Source organism: Scyliorhinus torazame, chromosome 12 (assembly GCF_047496885.1).
Source record: "Scyliorhinus torazame isolate Kashiwa2021f chromosome 12, sScyTor2.1, whole genome shotgun sequence".
Taxonomy (NCBI): domain Eukaryota; kingdom Metazoa; phylum Chordata; class Chondrichthyes; order Carcharhiniformes; family Scyliorhinidae; genus Scyliorhinus; species Scyliorhinus torazame.
The window spans coordinates 23,419,704-23,441,953 of record NC_092718.1 but is presented as its reverse complement, the minus strand read 5'-3'; the positions used below and the strand labels follow the sequence as shown (position 1 = coordinate 23,441,953).

General features: G+C 52.1%; 1 protein-coding gene across 1 annotated transcript in view; it reads left to right on the top strand.

The window, feature by feature from the left end:
• Positions 1–22,250, top strand: part of LOC140387434 (lactadherin-like) — a 132,329-nt gene that overhangs the window by 99,773 nt on the left and 10,306 nt on the right. Inside the window, 5 exon segments of the mRNA XM_072470534.1 lie at positions 6,130–6,285; positions 9,180–9,324; positions 14,281–14,414; positions 14,416–14,466; positions 20,719–20,874. Coding sequence (XP_072326635.1) covers positions 6,130–6,285; positions 9,180–9,324; positions 14,281–14,414; positions 14,416–14,466; positions 20,719–20,874 — 642 coding nt within the window.

The following is a 22,250-nucleotide window of genomic DNA, read 5'->3' as shown; positions in this document are numbered from 1 at the left end:
GGTGGCACGCATGACCGGGACCACTCCCAGCTCCTGGACGCGGGTGGACTCCTCCACCTGCGACCGCAGCCGCCGCAAGCCACCCGTCACCCTATTCGCTCGTCTCCGTGTCGGTGGTTGCATCGGATCTATGTGTGGGTGTGGTAACTGCAGGAACCCGGGATCCATCTGGGCGGCAGATGTTCGCTTGGCCTGGGCTGCCCTCCGACCGCCCGGTCCCTCTGCTGCTCCTACCTCCACCTGCTGTACCGGGACGGCTGTGTTGTGCGCACCAGTGAGTGTACCAGACGCCTCATCACTAAAGTGCCCAACCGTGGTGAGTGTTTCTGCGATGGTGGAGGGTGTTGGTGACAGCAGTGGCGTTGTGTCGTGCTCTTCGTCCCACTCTGAGTCCATGGCACTTTGGGGTGGGGGTTCGTCTCCACCCATCCACTCTGAGTCACTGTCCGGTATTTCGTCTTCCCGGGTAGGGGTGTCCCGGGTAGTGCTGTCCCGGGTAGTGGTGTCCCGGGTAGTGGTGTCCCGGGTAGTGGTGTCCCGGGTAGTGGTGTCCCGGGTAGTGGTGTCCCGGGTAGTGGTGTCCCGGGTAGTGGTGTCCCGGGTAGTGGTGTCCCGGGTAGTGGTGTCCCGGGTAGTGGTGTCCCGGGTAGTGGTGTCCCGGGTAGTGGTGTCCCGGGTAGTGGTGTCCCGGGTAGGGGTGTCCCGGGTAGTGGTGTCCCGGGTAGTGGTGTCCCGGGTAGGGGTGTCCTGGATAGTGGTGTCCTGGGTAGTGGTGTCCTGGCTCGGATGTGACGGGGGCCTGTGGCTGCCCCCCTCATCGCTGGGTGGTCGCTCCCGCACGTGACGGGGGTGTCGTCTCCCTGTTGCTCCAGGTCTCTCCGTCTCCCGTGGTCTCCGAGGGGCATCCTGCGGGCGTCGCATGCTGGAGGGTTCGGGTCTCTCCGTCTCCCGTGGTCTCCGAGGGGCATCCTGCGGGCGTCGCATGCTGGAGGGTTCGGGTCTCTCCGTCTCCCGTGGTCTCCGAGGGACATCCTGCGGGCGTCGCATGCTGGAGGGTTCGGGTCTCTCCGTCTCCCGTGGTCTCCGAGGGGCATTCTGCGGGCGGTCTGCATCTGCGGGGATGGGTGCCTGGACGTTTGGTCCTGCGATACACAATGAAGCATGCATGGTTAGACATCAGGCAGTGATCAGGTGATACGGGAGAGGGGGATATAGGGGAGGGGGGATATGGGGACGGGCTGTTGGTGGCTCACTTGCTCGTGGGGCCCCGACCTCTGCATCAGCAACCTCCCGGTCCTCAGGTCCGCCAGCCAGTTCCAGGGCCCTTTCCTCGTGTACGGCCAGTGGCCTCTCATCAGCGGGCCCTCCTCCAGTCCTCACATGCTCCCTATTGTTGTGTGCGCGCTTCTCCTGGGGGGGGGGGGGTGGCAGGGGTAAAAGGCAACAGTGTTAGGCAGGTAAATGAATGCACGCCATCGGTTGCGCGTGCATTGCAGAGGTTAAGGTTAGGGCTGGATTCACTTGGGGATATGGGGGAGGGGGGATATGGGGGATATGGGGGAGGGGGGATATGGGGCATATGGGGGAGGGGGTATTATGGGGGATATGGTGGAGGGGGAATATGGGGGATATGGGGAGGGGGGATATGGGGGAGGGGGGATATGTGGGAGGGGGGATATGGGGAGGGGGGATATAGGGAATATGGGGCAGGGGGGATATGGGGGAGGGGGGAATATGGGGGATATGGGGGAGGGGGGATATGGGGGAGGGGGGAATATGGGGGATATGGGGGAGGGGGGATATGGGGGAGGGGGGATATGGGGGAGGGGGGATATGGGGGATATGGGGGAGGGGGGATATGTGGGAGGGGGGATATGGGGGAGGGGGGATATGGGGGAGGGGGGGATATGGGGAATATGGGGGAGGGGGGGATATGGGGGAGGGGGGATATGGGGGAGGGGGGGATATGGGGAATATGGGGGAGGGGGGATATGGGGGATATGGGGGAGGGGGGATATGGGGGAGGGGGGAATATGGGGGATATGGGGGAGGGGGATATGGGGGAGGGGGAATATGGGGGATATGGGGGAGGGGGGAATATGGGGGATATGGGGGAGGGAGGATATGGGGGATATGGGGGAGGGGGGATATGGGGGAGGGGGGAATATGGGGGATATGGGGGAGGGGGGATATGGGGGGATATGGGGGAGGGGGGATATGGGGGATGGGGGATATGGGGGAGGGGGGATATGGGGGAGGGGGGAATATGGGGGATATGGGGGAGGGGGGATATGGGGGAGGGGGGGGATATGGGGAGGGGGGATATGGGGAATATGGGGGAGGGGGGGATATGGGGGAGGGGGGATATGGGGAGGGGGGGATTTGGGGGAGAGGGGATATGGGGGGTATGGGGGACGCTCACCCTGCCTGCTCTGACGAGGTCGTTCACCTTCTTGTGGCACTGGGTGCCTGTCCGTGGTGTTAGGGCCACAGCGGTGACGGCCTCTGCCACCTCCCTCCACAGACGCCGGCTGTGGCGTGGGGCAACTCTGCGGCCGTGCCCGGGATACAGGGCGTCCCTCCTCTGCTCCACCGCATCCAGGAGCGCCTCCACATCGCGTGACTCGAACCTCGGGGCTGAGCGACGGCCAGCCATCAAGTCGGGTGTTGCGGTCGGCTGTTCCGGTCGGGTGGGGGGGAGCTGCGCGGCCTTATGAGCCGTCACGCCGTGCAGCGCGTATGACGCTGCACGGCGTGAACCACTGCGCAAGCGCGGATCCCGTTACGTCGCTGCTAGCCCATTTCGGGCCGCAGACTATCGGCCCATTTTTATGACGTGACGCAAGTGGGATTTGCGCCGTTTTTTGCGCCGATCGGCGGTGTTTCCGCCGATAACGGAGAATTTCGCCCCAGAATTGTACTGGGAGCAAAGGAGATTGAGAGGAGATTTGATAGAGGTGTATAAGGGAAGTTGTTCCCAATTGCTGATCGTACAAGGACAAGAAGACACAGATTTAACATTTTGGGCAAGGGATGTGGGAGGGAAGTGAGGAAAAACAGTACTTACGCAGTGAGTCGTAATGACCTGGAACTTACTGCCCACATAGTTGGCAGTAGGAAGCAGAGTGGATCAAGAATGAACTTAGGTTGGCACCTGAGGAAAATAAACTTTCCGTCCAACAAGGTTGGAGCGGGGACATGAGAACGGCTGGATTGCTCTATGGAGAGCTGTCATGGACTGCTGGGACGAATGGCCTCTTTTTGTGTCCTAAATACTCTAAGGCTTCAATGGAATTACAGAAAAACCTCAAACTGGGGCAGCACGGTGGCACAGTGGTTAGCACTGCTGCCTCACGGTGCCAAGGTCCCAGGTTCGATCCCGGCTCTGGGCCACTGTTCGTGTGGAGTTTGCACATTCTCCCCGTGTTTGCATGGGGTTCTCTCCCACAACCCAAAGATGTGCGGGTTAGGTGGATTGGCCACACTACATTACCCCTTAATAAAAACAAAACATTTACAAAAAAGAAAACCCTCAAACTGACCAGGTTTTGTTGGTCAACATTCAACATGTTCATCCAATTGCAGAGCAGCCACCAACAAAACCAATAAAAGGTTGGGCTATATCATCAGACAGTAGGGTAGAAGTCTTAGGAAGTTATCATCAAACTATATTATGCTCTAGGGGAGCAGCACGGTGGTGCAGTGGTTAGCATTGCACATTCTCCCCGTGTTTGCGTGGGTTTCGCCCCCACAACGCAAAAATGTGCCGGTTAGGTGGATTGGCGACGTTAAATTGCCCCTTAATTGGAAAAATGAATTGGGTACTCTAAATTTAATTTTTAAAAAGCATTGCTGCCTCACGGCGCCAGGATCCCAGGTTCGATCTCGGCTCTGGGTCACTGTCCGTGTGGAATTTGCACATTCTCCAAGTGTTTGCGTGGGTTTCTCCCCCACAACCCAAAGATGTGCAGGTTAGATGAATTGGGTACTCTAAATTTAAAAAAAACTATATTGTGCCCTGAGGACACCGCATTTTGAGTAATGCATAGTATTTAAAGCACAGAAACAGGCCACTTAACCAATGGGAGCTTCCTCCTACCACTGCTATTAAAACAGAAAATGTTGGATAGACATTAGGTCAGGCTGCATCTGTGAAGGGAGAGTGAATGACTCTGATACTCAAGGATCAGATCTGGTAAGTGTGATGGGTGTGTGGTAGGAGAGCAATCTTTCTGACAGCATGCTCCCCACCCGGGTTCAGCCTGGTTGACAGACGAGGAGTGCCCTGGAGGGCAGACCAAAGTCCCAGTTAGGGAGTCTGAAACTGGTAGTGGTGGAGATCTCAACCCCAGCTGGAGTGGAAGGACTCAAAGGCCTCATCCTGCTCCTATTTTCTATGTTTCTATAAGAGGGTGGGGGGGGGGGGGGGGGGGCTGGGTGTAGTCCAGAACTAAGGGAAGAATTTAAGCTTCGGGGCTGGAGTTGGAGTGGGGGGGGGGGGGGGGGGGGCGGTGTAAGCACTCCTGCTACTCCTGGCCCACAAGTAGTGCTGCAAAAGCACTTAGCAGCTCCCCAGCGCTGTGCTTGCCTGCCTTGAATTGCCTGGGTTGAACCAATCAAACAGGACGACATAAAAATGGTAACCGCGACTGGATTGGCTGCCCATCCGTTATTCTTTAAAAAAAATATTTTAGCGTACCCAATGCATTTTATCCAATTAAGGGGCAATTTAGTGTGGCCAATCCACCTACCCTGCACATCTTTTGGGTTCTGGGGGCGAAACCCACGCAAACACGGGGAGAATGTGCAAACCCCACGCGGACAGTGACCCAGAGCCAGGATCGCACCTGGGACCCCGGCGCCGTGAAGCAGCAGTGCTAACCACTGCGCCACCATGCTGCTCTGCCCATCCCTTATTCTGCTAAACCCAGAAGTAGTCACATTGAAATTGGGTTTGAGATTTTTAAAATTTTAGCATCTCACCTGACCACCACCCATCCATTTTTGGGGAAGTATATTTCATGCCAGTGTCTCATATTGTATAAAGCGTTAATGTTAGCTACGTAAATATACAATCTGAATCATCGGTGATGCAAGATCACATGGCAACAGAGAAAAATCTCTACATGTTGCAAAATGTCTTTAAGTGATGTCAGTATAACATCATGAGAAGGGAGCAAGGTCATGTGATCCAGTTTTAGTTTCACTTTTGCTTTGAACAGAGTACAGGCACATAACTGGACGCCATCAAGTGCTGTACATTTGTATAACTAATCTCATATGCATAGTCTTAATAAATGAACCCACAATGTTTTTACCCAATCCCTAATGAGTGATTGATGCCTTGTGCCTTGCACAACAAAGAAACTCAAGGACATATATCATTATAAGAACATGACACCATGCCTTGTGTAAGCTTGTAATGTATAATGTTCAGTAATAGGTAAAGTTTACCAACAGCCCAGCCTCCAGCAATATCTGTAAATGTAGACATTGAACAACATCATCTAAGTCTCCCAATAACAGATGATAACAGATCTCAGCCCTATGGCTTTCATTCAGAATTGGAAGGAGGTGGATTGGCACTTTAAATATGGTAATGAGACGGCGAGGCTCTCCTCATTCACCTTTATCATTGGTTTGTTGGGTTTCCTGGTCAGGGGTTTCCTGCCTTATAACGCCAAGGGTCCAGGCTCAATCCGGGCCTTGGGTGACTGTCTGCAGAGTTTGTACTTACTCCCTTTGTCCGGGTGCTCTGGCTTCCTCCCACAGTCCAAAGATGCGCAGGTTAGGTGGGGTTACGGGGATAGGGCAGAGGAGTGGGCCTAGGTAGGGTGTTCTTTCAGAAGGTCGGTGCAATCTCGTTTGGCCCAATGGCCTCCTTCTGTAGGGATCCCACGGTTCTATGGTCAACTCCCCCCTTCGCCATGCAACCTTTCCAGTGGGACGCTCAGTTGCCCCAGGCCTTACCTGAGGGGTAGAATCTGTCATTTTCGAAAATCAGGTGGGTTGGTTGGATGTTTGGGCCTGAGACCTCCGAATTAAACGGTCAAGTTGAAATATAATTACCTGTTTTGAAGGAAGATGCGTCATTGTTCTCTCGGAAAGCTAACATTCTTGGTTTTGCAGGTGAATTTGCTGAGAAGGATGCGAATTACTGGGATCATCACACAGGGTGCACTGGCAGTGGGGACTCCGGAATATATCAAACTGTTTAAAATGGCTTACAGTTTTGATGGAGTTAACTTCATGATCTTCAGAATCAGCGGGAGTGATAAGGACAAGGTAAGGATCTCTGTTGAAACTTTCGTGAAAAGGGCTAATGGTCAGGTGCTTGGGTATATTTGACAATTAAACCGGTTATATATCACCATGTTTCAGAGAGGCTCAGTTACTTAATTCCATTCAGATGGAATCCTGATAAGTAGTTAAAGTGTTATAAAAGAAGATGAGCAGAGAATAGGTTCCGATGCTAAAATCGCGGCAGGTGCCGATTTGACGCCAAATCGCCATTCTGCGTCACCTTGACAGCGGCATCAATGCAGTCCGGAACGCACGTACAGTAAACACCATTTGCATATCATTAGCAGGCCTGACCCGGTATTCTCCGGAGTCCCCGCGATGCTCCACCTCAGCCAGGCCGAGTACCTGATGACGCAGATCACTTGCGCTTTAAAAAATCGCGAAACCGGCGTCATGTCTGCTGAGGGAGAGGGGGGGGGGCCACAGAAAGTGTCCAACATCGCCATAGTTTGCTGACAGTTGTGCCGCTGGCCGGGGGACTCCTGCCAGGGCTGGGGGGAGTAGCGGGGGCGAGGGGATGGTCAGGAGGTGGGATGTGGGGTCGGGGTGGATGGGCACGTAACACCATTGCCGCAGCCGGAAAGGCAGCCATGTAATTGTGCACACTGCTGACTGCCCACTGTGAACTTAGGGCGACAGATTGTATAGGTGCCCCCCCCCCCCCCCCCCAGGCACCCCCCTAGGTGCCCTCTGGCCCCAGCCGATGCATCAGCTGTATGGGCGCGCTCCAGCACAACCAGTGCCATCTTGTTGGCTAGGGTGAGTGTGTGTGGGGAACATAATGCGAATATGCGGCTGCAGCGAATCCCACACCGTTTTTCATTGGAATCGATTGTGTTCCACGTGGCGCCAGTAGTAGCCCCTCCACAGTTGCTGAATTGGTTCGGAGCCAGTTTTGCTGTCGTGAAAGACCACAAATCCTGGGCGGGATTCTCTGACCCCCCCCCGCCGGGATCGGATATTCGGCGGGGGTGGGAATCGCGCCGCGCCAGTCGGCGAGCCACCGCCCCCCCCCCCCGCCCCCCCCCCCCGGCGATTCTCCGGCCCGCGATAGGCCGAAGTCCCGCTGCTCGAATGCCAGTCCCGCCGGCGAGAATCAAACCACCTATCTTACCGGCGGGACCAGGCGGCGCGGGCGGGCTCCGGGGTCCTGGGGGGGGGCGGGGGGGTGCGGGGCGATCTGGCCCCAGGGGGTGCCCCCACGGTGGCCTGGACAGCGATCGGGGCCCACTGATCCGCGGGCAGGCCTGTGCCGTGGGGGGGCTCTCTTTTCCCTCCGCCTCGGCCACAGCCTTCAGCATGGACGATGTGGAAGATCCCCCCCCCCGGCATGTGCTGGGATGACGTCAGCTCCCGCGCATGCGTGGACTTCAGCCGGCCGGCGAAGTCCTTGCGGCCCTGATTGGCATAGCTCCAAAGGCCTTCCCCGCCGGCCAGCGTCGCGCCAACCACTCCGGCGCGGGCCTAGCCCCTCAAGGTGAAGGCTTGGCCTCGAAAGGTGCGGAACCGCACCTTTGGGGCGGCCCGACGCCGGAGTGGTTCCCACCACTCCATCCCGCCGGGTAGGGGAGAATCCCGGCCCCTGTGTTGGTTTCAACACTTAGTCTCAGAATGGGAGAATCCTGCCTGAGTTGATCATTGTCTGACAGCCCACTTGGCAATAGTGCTGTCCTGTGTAGTCTTTTATATGTGACATCAAACAGAGGCCCCAGACTGGATTCTCCGCCAGCATGATTCTCCGTTATGCTGGTCCGTGGGGGGTTCCCGATGGCCTGGGGCTGCCCCACAGTGGGAAACCCCATTGGCCGGCTGGCGTAACAGACAATCCCGCCGGCCGGTCGCGGCAGAAATGTGGGGCGGCGGGGCAGAGAATCCTGGCTCCTGTCTGCTTATTTAGGTGATGGTGTAAAATCCCACTGCGCTATTTTGCAGAACAGCGGGGGAGTTGTTCTGGGCAATATTTATCCTGCAACCCACACCATTCAAAACGGATTATCTGGTCACTTATCTTAGTTCTGTTTTTGGGAGCTTGCTCTGGTCAAATTGGCTACCACTTTTACTGCATTGCAACAGTGACTAGGGATTATAAAGTTACACTGGCGGTAAAGTGCTTTGGGAGGTGCTGAGGTTGTCAAAGTGCCACATGAATACAAGTTATTTACTTCTTTTACAGACCCATCCCTGTGGGGTTTCATTGCTGGTCTTTCCACACTTACAAATTGAGGGGTGCGGGGGGGGGGGGGGGGGGGGGGGGATGTTGTTTTTGGGGGATGGTCTATGGTTCACTTTAGTGCCATGGGGTTGGAATGGTGAAATGTCATATTCACTATTCAATGACTGTTTGGACATTGGTTAAGGGTGGGGCGCAAGCGAAGCTGTAATATTGGGGCGAATTCTCCGCTGGCGGGATTCTCCGTTCCGCTGGCAGCGCATCCCGGTCGCGGGTTTCCCGGCAGCGTGGGGTGGCTACAATGGAAATCCCATTGACAGCGGCGGGGGCAGAGAATGTCACCGCCGGCAAACGGCACACTCCTTCCCACCGCCAGGAACACGCGGCTGGGAGGAGGTAGAATCCCGCCCAATGTTTAAAACCACTGGCATGCTTAATGGGCCGCAAAAGCTTTCGATGATGATCTGTGCTCCTCACAAGGGAAAAGGTTGGGAACTGCTGCTGTAGTCATAATCTCTGCCAACGCTCGTTGTCTCAGCTAACATTAAAGGTAATTGTACACTGAGGAGTTCTACCTCAGTGAGGTATCTGAGGCGGGAAGAAATTTGGGGGAGCCTTTCCCAAATTTCCCAAGGGTTTGTATTTTTAATGATTTGGAAATTTACCTTTGCCATTTTCAAAGCCTTTTGTTTTCTTGTTTTCACAGTTATTTACTGGAAACCGCAATAACAACGAACAGAAGAGGAATCTGATTGATCCACCCATCGATGCCCAGTACATACGCCTTATTCCTGTCGTGTGTCAGCGGGCTTGCACACTGCGCATGGAGCTCATTGGCTGTGAATTGAACGGTAAATCCTAGATCAATAACAGTTGGGGTGGGATAAAAATCTTCTGAGACTTGGTCCCAGGGTTTGGGAGAAGAATGGAAAGGGAGGTATATCTCGCACCAAATTCCTTTGCGGAAGGTGGGTAATGACAAATATCCCCATTATTGTCCGGATATTGCTGCATCAATGCAGGAAACGGTTTTATTGAGGAAATTCTATTTGATCATGACCTTATGAAGTGCCCTGCGGCATCTTAAAGGCACACTAGAAATACAATCTGTTGCTGTTGTTTAGGACCAAGGGAATAAACATTGCAGTATTCCCAATCCGTCAACCAATACACTCAGTGGTGTACACTCAGACAATGAAGCTTGTGGCTAACGTGAGATTGTTGGTTAGAATGACATTGTTGCTCACTCTGGTATAGTTCGAGTGAGATTGCTGCTCAGTTTGAGGTTGTTAATTAACAGAATAAGATTACAACCTGCTCAATCCTCGACTCTACTCCATCCATTTAATCTCCTGAGGAAAGGTTCTCTTGCCGCTAAGGGTAATCACACACAACTCCAAAATATTCTCCCATCCTCCCATCTCCACTATTCAAAGCCACCTACTTGCCCTTGGACATGTTGCTCTTTTTAACCTTAGTCTATTTGCTCTGTTTACGTCACCTTTGCTCATGAGTCGCCAGGTATCTTTATGATACCGCCACGTGGTTCAAGTTCAGGTTATGATTAATAACACAACACACCGCTTAGTAAGGATTAAAACAACGGTCATTTATTATATACAACAAGCAATATTAATACCCTAATACTACTTTCTATATAATAAACCTATCACTACTGGCCAATACTTAACTTAGGAAGAGCCCACCAGGTCAGGGAAACGAATGGCTTGTCCAATCAAATCTGGCCCGCGGGATTCAAAAGGCTGTTACAGGTCGGTGGCTAGGTGTCTCTACCGGATAGCGATCGCTGGATTCAAACTTACTATTGCCGGTGGCTGGTCTTGCGAAGGTCTTGAGCAGGCGAAGAGGAGAGAGAGAGAGATCTGAACTTGGACCCTCACTTTTATAGGGCCCAGGGGCTTCCCGCCTCCTGGGGCGGCCCTTGACCCTGAGTCCCAAGTGATTGGATCTGTCCCCAATCTCTGGGGTCGATGTGTGCAATGGTGAGGCAATTCCTCGATCTGGGGGGTGGTCGCTCACCTGTCTTTGTTTCGGCCACTGCAGGCGCCGACAGGCCTGGCCCGGTATTCAATTGCTAATATGTTGCAATTGTTCCCGGGGATAGCCGATTTAACTGTGGATGTCTGAATAGATGGGCTGCAAACAGTCCTGAATGTAACTGCAAATATCTGGGTTGATGGGCTGTTGATAGCCCTGAGTATCGATCTGGGCTAACTTCCCAGAGCCGAATATGCAATACTGTCTGCAGCTGCCTGCTTGTGTCTTCTTAGCTGCTTTTCCCAGCAGTCTTTCGGGTTAGCCATTTTAAACTGGGTTTTGGCCAGATTAATCGGAACGCAGCCATTTTACGTGGCTACAGACACGAAGACCACAGGAATGCAATTAAGATCCATTTTGGAGTATTCGAACACCAGTCTTTTTTAAAATAAATTTTGAGTACCCGATTCTTCTTGCCAATTAAGGGGCAAATTAGCATGGCCAATCTATATACTCTGCACATCTTTGGATTGTGGGGGTGAGACCCACGCAGGCACGTGGAGACTGTGCAAACTCCACACGGACAATGACAGGGAGCGGAATTAAACCAGGGCCCTCGGCACTCTGAGGCAGCAGCACTAACCACTGCGCCACCTTGTCCCCCTTTTGATCACGAGTCTGTGCTTATTTTTATTGTGTCCTATTTCATTCCAACTAGATATTTACCCTATTACTTTTTCAAACAGTTTCCTGTATGGGCCATTTTGGCTCAGAAACCAAAGTGTGCGAAGAGTTGGTAGCACTTTTGTATCTTGGTAGGGTGCTGTGGGTTCAATCTTACCATTAGACATAGACATAGAACTTACAGTGTAGAAGGAGGCCATTCGGCCCATCGAGTCTGCACCGGCTCTTGGAAAGAGCAACCTACCCAAGGTCCAAACCTCCACCTAATCCCCATAACCCAGTAACCCCACCCTACACTAAGGGCAATTTTGGACACTATGGGCAATTTAGCACGGCCAATCCACCTAACCTGCACATCTTTGGACTGTGGGAGGAAACCGGAGCACCCGGAGGAAACCCACGCACACACGGGGAGGATGTGCAGACTCAGCACAGACAGTGACCCAAGCCGGAATCGAACCTGGGACCCTGGGGCTGTGAAGCAATTGTGCTAACCACCATGCTACCGTGCTGCCCATTAAGGCTTATGTGTGTAACTCCGGCTGACTTAAACATTTTAAGAAGCCAAATCTTTTTTCCCCCAATTAAGGGGCAATTTAGCGTGGCCAATCCACCGACTCTGCACGTTTGTGGGGGTGCGACCCATGCAGACACGGGGTGAATGTGCAAACTTCACACGGACAGTGACCCGGGGCTGGGCTTAACCCAGGTCCTCGGCGCCGTGAGGCAATAGTGCTCACCACAGCGCCACCCTGCCGCCCTAACACAGGCTGGCTGTCCATCATTTTTTGTTGTTGTTTAATTCATTTTTTCCAATTAAGGGGCCAATCCACCTACCCTGCACATCTTTGGGTTGTGGGGGCGAAACCCACGCAAACACGGGGAGAATGAGCAAATTCCACGGACAGTGACCCAGAGCCGGGATAGAACCTGGGACCTCGGCGCCGTGAGGCAGCAGTGCTACTCACTGCGCCACCGTGCTGCCCAAGCTGGCTGTCCATCATGAGTTATAGAGCGTGTTATTGAGTGGTATTGAGATTAAAATCAGGGCCTATTCCTGTTCTCTCAATATCCAGGACAACTTTGCTCTCTCAACCAATCCCATGCAGAAAATGCAAAGTGACTGGCCACTGCTGGTGAGGAGGGCACTGTGCTTTCTGACGTAACAAAAGTTAGCACGTTTCAAAGTAGCGATGTCAAATATAATGTTACCTCATCACAAGTATTAATGCAATTTATTTGTTCTTTCCCAGTTGCTTAGAATCTGCTGTGTGATGGTAAGGATAGGATATCCCATTACTGATGGTAGTGACATGAGTGGGGGAGCAGAGGAAGTCTGCCAATTTGTTCACGCACTATCACTGACATCTCTATTGCCAATGAGTGTTAGGTTACTAATAGGAAACAGCTCATTTCACATAAGGTACTTGAAGAAACTGTCAGGCAAAGAGAAGTAAAAATAGTAATTTAGAGACAGCTTTAGCAAGCTAGCACTGTGATCCTTGTCCTTCCCTGTACATCGAGTACTGTTAGTCGTGCCTTTCCTGTAGCAATATTTTAATCTTTTCCCTCAAGGCGTTGATTCTTTGTCGATGTGGGCGTCCCTCATCCACCAGTATAATCTTCAGGCACCGCAGCCAAGAGGTCATTTTTCAAGTGTAATTCTGTCTAGTGAGATAACTAGGCTTTTCAAATAAAAAAAAAGAAATGAAATGAGAGTCTCTTATTGTCACAAGTAGGCTTCAAATGACGTTACTGTGAAAAGCCCCTAGTCGCCATATTCCGGCACCTGTTCGGGGGGCAATATGATATCAGAGGCTGGTCCTATACTCACCCCATGATTCTCTCAAGCACAATATCCACCAGGCATCAATGAATCACTGTCAGCAACTTGGAGTTATTTGTTGAACCAACTGCTGTTCGACCACAGATGAGCCACAGGGCAGCATGGTAGCACAGTGGTTAGCCTAGTTGCTTCACAGCGCCAGGATCTCGGGTTTGATTCCCGGCTTGTGCCACTGTCTGTGTGGAGTCTCCACATTCTCCCCGTGTGTGCGTGGGTTTCCTCCGGGTGCTCCATTTCCTCCCACAGTCCAAAGGTGTGCAAGTTAGAAGATTGGCCATGCTATATTATTCAAAAATGTGGGGTGGGTGGAGGTGTGGGCTTGGGTGGGTGCTCTTTCCAAGGGCCGGTGCAGACTCGATAGGCCGAATGGCCTCCTTCTGCACTCTAAATTCTATGTTCTATGAGCCAACCCAATAGATCTACCAGTTTATTACTTTGTTTATTCCCAGTTCTATAGGTTTCCCTTTGTGCCCAATCACCATCCTCCCAACAACAAAAACTCCATTGTTAAACTTTATCAAATACTGTTTTCTAAACAGTGGTAAAGTCCATTAATGCCCAGGCCTGACATGCCCTTTTGACCTTGCTTTTTTTTGTTCTCTGTGGGTGGAACTCCTCACTTCTGCCTCACGGTCAAATAAAGATCAGGCATTCATTCCGTGTGGACATTTCAAATCAAAACTATCTCCTGCCTTTTTGTGGGCCATTTGGTCGTTTTCAAGAACCCTGATCCTTTTTTTTTTCATAAGAAATTTGCAAGAATCATGAAATGTGACCCCAGGGCAGCTTGGTGGCACAGTGGTTAGCACTGCTGTCCCACGGCGCCAAGGTCCCAGGTTCGAATCCCGGCTCTGGGTCACTGTCCGTGTGGCGTTTGCACATTCTCCCCGTGTTTGTGTGGGTCTCACCCCCACAACCCAAAGATGTGCAGGGTAGGTGGATTGGCCACTCTAAATTGCCCCTTAATTGGAAAAAAAAGGAATTGGTGACACTAAATTTGTTTTAAAAAATTAGTAATAATATTGAAATGTAACCCCAAAAGATGCCAATGCCCTGGAATCTCACAGGATAAAAGGTTGACTTGTACATGACTGTAGTACAGTGGAACCAGCCATGAACAGATACCATGAAGAATGTCCACTTGATGAGGTACTGGAGGTTGCCAGGGATGAAGGGCTTCAAGGGAGGATAAAGGATGGTGGTATTATAATTAGTGATTTGGAGGCACTTTCCACTCTGTCATAAAAATTTGTGTTTACAGTTTACTTAAACACAACAGGTTGCTCGGAGCCACTTGGGATGAAGTCAAGGTTCATTAGAAACAATCAGATCACTGCCTCGAGTACGTATAAAATGTGGGGGATTGACGTTTTCACCTGGGCACCTTGCTTAGCGCGTTTGGACAAACAAGGAAAAAACCAATGCGTGGACAGCTGAACTCAGCAACAAATCACAGTGGCTTCAGGTATCAGTCTTAAACCTTCTTAACTAAATGAATGTGATTGTGTCTGCTTATCCATGGTTTAGTGAACAAATAAATTGGGGACTGGATAGTGCAAAGATTGGGCAGATGGTCTGTCTCCCTCAGATGGAATATTCTGGCACGTTTGCAACCTAATTTTAGAATTCAAGCTCATTAAATGTAGATCCAGAAAAAAATATCTTCCTGCAAAGGTTTGCGAGAAATGCACTGCCTCTGACGGATGTGAATGTAAAATCACTTAATGGTCAGAATTGGGAAGTGTAAAATTGGATAGACAGGATTCCCTCCATGATCTCGCCTACCCCAGCCTAGTCATCTTTTTACTTCAGGACGGGCAGGCTCTTGAACCGGTAGCCCACCCTTTCCCCAATTAAGGCCCTTAAGTGGCCACTTAAGGACCTTCTCTTCCCCTTGCCTCAATTTGTAGGATGATGGATCTGGAGGGAAACCCAAAATTAAACAAAGTTTGATCTTGTGCAGGAGGCTGATGGGGGTGGGCGGGTGTGATGCGCCCATCAGAAGCCCCCTTTTGACTGGGGGCGTCCTCGCCTTGGGACCCAGTGACCTCAGGACCTTACCCAATCCCCATATACCCCCCCCCCCCCCCCCCCCCCCCCGGCCTATCCCCTGAGATCCTGATCTACAAAGAACAAAGGAAAGTACAGCACAGGAACAGGCCCTTCGGCCCTCCAAGCCCATGCCGACCATGCTGCCCGACTAAACTAAAATCTTCTACACTTCCTGGGTCCATATCCCTCTATTCCCATCCTATTCATGTATTTGTCAAGATGCCCCTTAAATGTCACTATCGTCCCTGCTTCCACCACCTTCTCCTGCAGCGAGTTCCAGGTACCCACTACCCTCTGTGTAAAAAATTTGTCTCCTACATCTCCTCTAAACCTTGCCCCTCGCACCTTAAGCCTATGCCCCCTAGTAATTGACCCCTCTACCCTGGGGAAAAGCCTCTGAATATCCACCCTGTCTAGGCCCCTCATAATTTTGTAGACCTCTATCAGGTCGCCCCTCAACCTCCGTCGTTCCAGTGAGAACAAACCGACATTATTCATCCTCTCCTCATAGCTAATGCCCTCCATACCAGGCAACATCCTGGTAAAGCTCTTCTGCACCCTCTCTAAAGCCTCCACATCCTTCTGGTAGTGTGGCACCAGAATTGAACACTATACTCCAAGTGTGGCCTAACTAAGGTTCTATACAGCTCATCATAAAATTCCTACAGTGCAGAAGGAGGCTATTCGGGCCATCGAGTCGGCACTGAAAGAGCACCCCCACCTTGGCCCATGCCCCGCCCTTTCCTCATAACCCCACCTAACCTTCGGACATTTAAGGGTCAATTTTGCATGGCAAATCCACCTAACCTGCACTTTGGACTTTGGGTGGAGACCAGAGCATCCGGAGGAAACCGACACAGACACGGGGAGAAAGTGCAAACTCCTCACAGACACCCAAAGCTGGAATTGAACCCGGGTCCCTGGCGCTGTCAGGCATCAGTGCTAACCACTGTGCCACCATGCCGCCCTCACGACCCCCTAGACCTTCCTGTCCACCCCATCCCCCCTTCCCCTCACATTACCTTGACCCCTGCACTTACCTTTCCTCCGGTTCCCAACACTTAGACCCAGGAATGTTCCTGGAATGACTGCAGATTGGCCAGCAGATCTCCAAAGTGGGATTTCCTCCGAGTGGCGGTTTGCCAATCGGTGCTGGTTAGAGGGTGAAACCGCATTGGGCCTGCTGGAGTTGGCAGGGATGTGTTCCTGAAAACTCTGGCCAATGTATTTATAAGGCAAGATGCTATCTTGACAAATAAGGGAGTTAAAGTAATGAGGTGAGAAGGTAGAGAATTGGGATTAAAAAGATGGCGCTGCCCTGGGTATCACCGCAATGGGAGATGCTCAAAAAATTGGAAGGGTTTCTATTTTTGTGTTGTGCCTACTAGAATCTTGTTTCCTGCCCAGGAGTAGAGCCACTGGAAACAAAGGGAGATGAATCTCAGTTGGGATTAAACTTCAAATGCTTGTGACTACAGAAACAACAGTCCAACATTTGCGACCAACATATATAAAAGTTCATCATGTTCTTCGGATAAACAAACCATAGGACCTGAATTTGTGTAGAAAGTTATAATTCCAGGTCTTGTTGGGATCATTTGATCTCTGGAATGAATGGTTTGAAAATATTTTTATTTGTTTTTTAGCATTTAAACATTTTACACATAAAACAGTACAACGCAGAAGAACAACACCCCCCCCTCCCCCCGCACTCTACACCCCCCCCCCCCCAAGCACCCCCCGCCCAGCAGCTGATGGTAACCAACTCTTTTTAAAAAAATATTTTATTAAGGTATTTGAAAATGTTTATAACAGGAACAAAAACAATGACATCAACATGGTAAAATAAACATTTCCCCCGCTCCCCCAGCCCAATCTTCACACACCACAACCTTACAACAACAATCCGCTCGCCCCCCCCCCCCCCCTTTTGGAATACTGCATCTGCTGAAATTTTAATTTTCCCCGAGAAAGTGGACGAATGGCTGCCACCTCCGGGTGAACCTTAACATTGACCCTCTTAAGGCGAACTTTATTTTCTCGAGACTGAGAAACCCAGCCATGTCACTAACCCAGGTCTCTGCACTCGGGGGCTTTGAGTCCCTCCACATTAACAAGATCCGTCTCCGGGCTACCAGGGAGGCAAAGGCCAGGACGTCGGTCTCTTTCGCCCCCTGAACTCCCGGATCTTCCGACACTCCAAAGATCGCTACCTCCGGACTCGGCACCACCCGTGTTTTTAGCACCGTGGACATTGCCTTAGCAAAACCCTGCCAAAACCCTCGAAGCTTCGGGCATGCCCAAAACATGTGGACATGATTTGCTGGGCTTCCCAGGCACCTCGCACACCTATCCTCTACCCCGAAAAACCTGCTCATCCTAGCCGCTGTCATGTGTGCCCGGTGGACTACCTTAAATTGTATCAGGCTAAGCCTGGCGCACGATGAGGAGGTATTAACCCTGCTTAGGGCATCCACCCATAGACCCGCCTCTATCTCCCCTCCTAGCTGGTAACCAACTCTTTCAATTGAAGAATAAACAGATCCTATCTCTTGTGGACCCTCAATCACCCCCCTCGAGGTAACCGTAACCTTCTACAAAAACAGAAACTCCATCAAGTCCCCAAGCCATACCGAGACACTGGGCAGAGAGCCTGACATCAACAGGACCGCCTGTGAGCAATCAGCGAAGCAAAGGCTAAAAAGTCTGCCCCCCGCTCCTATCTGCAGCTCTGGCAAGGTCGACAACCCAAATATGGCCCCCAAGGGACTGGGCTCCAAATCCAAGTGCATGATCGAAATAGATGTCTGTCCCATCATCTCCGGGAGTGTCTCTTTAGCCATTGCATCCTCAAACATCTCCACCAACAGCAGCCCCAACCTATCCAAAAGCTTCTTCCAGAATTCCACCAGGAACCCATCAGCCCCGGCGCTTTACCTGTTTACGTCTTCCCGATCGCCGTCTGAACCTCTGCGATCCCCACAGACTCCTCCAATCTTGCCTTCTCCTCTCCTACTTTAGGCACTCCAGTGTCTCCAAGAACTCCCTCATATCCGAATTATCCCCCCCGGAGGCTCCAACCTGTACAACCTCTTCTAAAACTCCTCAAGTGCCCTGTTCACCTGCTCCGGCGCCACCACCAGCTCCCTCGCCCCATCCCACCTGTCTAATCTCCTGCGATGCCGCCTGCTGGCGGAGTTGCCCCGTCAGCAAACGACGGCCTTCTTCCCCACTCCTACACCACCTTTGCCCGCCTCAACTGGCGTACCTCTTTCCCCGTAGAAGAAAGGTCAAACTCCATCTGCAGACCAAAGGTTCCGGAGTAGGAACCTCCACATATTTCCCATCAACCTCCAGGATTTCATCTACCAGCCACTGTCGCTCATATCTTGCCTCCTGATCCACCTGACCCTTAAACAAGATGTTCTCGCCCCTTACCACCACCTTCAGTGCCCTCCCATACCACCGACGGCGAGATCTCCGCATTCTTGTTGAACCCCGCATAATCGCCAATCACCTTCCCCATCCTCACACAAAAACTCGGATCCGCATCAGCCCCACATCCGGCCTCCACACCGGTCTCTGTGCCAGCCTCCTATCCAGGACCACATCCATCAAATGCAGAGCAGGCCCCCCCCCCCAACACACACACACATCCTCTCCATAAACCCTACATCATCCCAATTCGGGGCATTCGCTAACCAAGCACCCCTTACTATAACGTACCTGCCCCCCTGATCTGCCACCACCCTCTCAATATGAAGCCTAACTCTCGCCCACCAGTACCTCTACTCCCTGGGCCTTGCTATCCAAAACCAAGTGGAACACCTGACTCACCCAACCCTTCCGAAGCCTAACCTGGGCCTTCACCCTTAAATGGTTCTCCTGCAGCAGCATATCAGCTCTTTAAATGCGAGAAGACTCTGGCCCACTTCACTGGTCCACCCACCCCTGTACATTGCATGTTAACATTCGGACTGGGGGTCTCTCACCCCCCTCCCTCTCCTATCAGCCATGACCATGGCCCCTAGTCCCGCCCCACAAGTGGGACCAAGCCCTACCCCTCGTCACCATCAACCAGCTTCCCCTCTTTCCCAGAAACCCCTCAGCCACTTGCTCTCAAAACGACTCCTCTCTGCATACATCCTATCACCCGTCCATTCACACCTCCCAGGCCCATCGAAATCTGTCCACACAGGCTGCAGTCCCTCCCCCCACCTTGCTCCCTTCACCAGCCAATGTAAGTTTGTTAGCGAGATGGCCTCCGCCAAAGCCCCCTTCCCCCACCTAGTATAAAATCCACCAGAAAAACCCACCACACCCAACCTTTCTAAACCAGTCAGACTTGAGAAACCCCAAACAAAAAGGGAAAGAAACACCTCCAACAAATTATCTCACCATCCCCTCCCAACCGCAACATAAGAAAACAAATTCCAAACTCTGTTCAACCCTCACGAATGCCTTAGCCATCTCAAAGTAATAGTCCCACCAAATTTATTTTTTAAATTATTTTTTAAAATTCCAATTAAGGGGCAATTTAGCCTTGTCACTCCACCTACCCTGCACATCTTTGGGTTGTGGGGGCGAGACCCACTCAGACACGGGGAGAATATGCAAACTTTGCATGGACAGTGACCCGGGGCCGAGATCGAACCCGGTTCCTGAGCACCGTGAGGCAGCACTGCGCCACCGTGCCGCCCTTAGTCTCTGGAGTTATGCGTGACTCTCAAATTCACTGGGTACACCACCCTGAACCACACATTACTCTTGTAAATTGCCGCTTTCGCCCTGTTAATGGCCGCCTGTCATCTTGCCAGCTCCACCATGACGTCCTGGTATGTACGAATACCACTGCCCTCCCACCTCGCTTCCCCATTCTCCTTGGCCCATCTCAAGACCTTCTCCTTCATCTGATAGCTGTGAAAACAGACTATCACAGTCTTGGTGGATCATTCACCTTTGACTTCGGCAGCACTCCACACCGAACGCGAGCTCTCAGGCGGAATAGCGCTCTCTCCTTTTTCATCCCGTATTCTTCCATTGGATTTTCGACATCCTCTGATTACCACAACTTTACTGGAGATCGTTCATGTAGTTTCACCCATACATTAAGTGAAAAGGGCCAAAACACCGAAGCTCTAGCACGAGCCACCCAACGTGCGACCTCCACCTACATGTCGCCGCTGGAAGTCCCCAACGAATGGATTTGAGTAGCATAGATTATAACATTGGATCGTTTTAATTGAGTTTTTCGATATGGTTGCCAATGAGATATTTCCCTAAACTGTATCGAATTGGCACATTGTGACTGTTCACCTCCCACAATAGTTTGAGGTGGACAAGGGCAGCTTTGATTGATACGTTTCCCTTGCCCGTGACTAAGTGAATCAACACTCAATGCCGAGACTCGTACAGGAAGAATTGCAACTTGGGTGAGTTGCTAGAAGGTTTTAACTACTCAAACAGCTAGGGGCAGCGACCAACTTCAGAAGCAGCAAAGTACTGGCAGTCAGACTGGAGGAAAAGATGGAATGTGCTCAGAGAGTCCACAAATTTGCAATTGGTGCACGGTCTGTTCAAAGCATTCAGCTCGATTGGGTTAATGTCCTTTCATCGTTGTAACCAATTTGACTCACCCTCTGCAATGTTCATCTGTTGTCTTTAGATTGACCTCTTGATGCCTAAGAAAGTCACTGGCATCATCACCCAAGGAGCAAAAGATTTTGGTGTAGCTCAATATGTGGAATCCTTTAAAATTGCTTACAGCGATGACCGAGAGTCGTGGTCTATTTACCAAGACGACATCACCAGGACAGACAAGGTAAAAAAAAATGAGGTGCTATGCTGTTATGATGCTAAGAAGCCCAAGAGATTCAAGAGAAGGTCAAACGATGTATTGAGCTTTATTCGCGGTATTGGCAATTCCACCTCTTTAAGAGATCATGGGTTAAAGCCCCACTCCGTGTCTGGGGCACATTCTCTGAGTTACCGGTCCGGAACGGTACAGAAGAATTAGCAGAGGGCTACCCTGCACTTTAGAATAATGGGAAATACTTTGAGATATTTCTGAGAGATACTGCAAATGTAAGCCTTTTTCCTGCCAAGGTTTAATCAGCCCTGTTGCAGGTGGTTGAGCAAATGTTAATGTAAGTGTGCTTGTTAAGAATTTGGGTAGGGGCACTGAGGTAGTCACCACTGTTGATGATGAACATTCACTGAACATTCAAACCTGCTAATGAGAGACGCTTTTGTTACGGGCATAGGGTCTGACTACATCCGCCAGCGTCTCTTAGAAGGGGCCACGCTTGACCTCGCGGCGACCAAGAAACTAGCGCTCTCGCTCACGGTCGCCTCGCGCAACATACAGGCTTATGCCCCCGACCGCACGGCCCGCACCCCTGTGCATCGTGGACCCCACCAGCGGCCACCCCATTGTGGATCCCATCAGCGACCGCCCTCAGCCAACCCCACGCCTGCGCTGCGCGGCAGCCAACCAACCCCGGGGGACCCAAGTGCTACTTCTGCAGACAGACAAAACACCCCCGGCAGTGCTGCCTGGTGCGGAGCGCGCTCTGCAAGGCCTGTGGCAAGAAGGGACATTTCACTGCAGTGTGCCAGGCCCGCTCAATCGCCACTATTGTCATGTCACCCCCCGCGTGCGGCCAGTGGGCGCCGCCATCTTCCTCTCCTCAGACCACGTGTGGCCCGTGGGTGCTGCCATCTTGCTCCACTCACAACACGTACGGCCCGTGGGCGCCGCCAACTTGCTTGCCTCAGAACCAATGGGCGCCGCCATCTTGCCTGCCCCAGGACACCAGCCCCCCCCCCCCCCCCCCACGTGCGGCCAGTGGATGCCGCCATCTTCCTCTCCTCAGACCACGTGTGGCCCATGGGCTCCGCCATCTTGCTCCACTCACAACACATGCGACCCGTGGGCACCGCAATTTTGCTTGCCTCAGAACCAATGGGCACCGCCATCTTGCCTGCCCCAGGACACGTGCAGCCCGTGGGCGCCGCCATCTTGCCCGCCTCAGGACCCTGCCCGTCGGCCACCTCATCGGGCCGCTCATTGCCTGCAACCGCCGACGACCTTGGTCACGATCGACCAGTCTCGACCGCACAACCTCGCGACCGCTTCGACAAAGGTGAAGGTCGACGGGCACGAGATATCCTGCCTTCTGGACACGGAGAGCACTG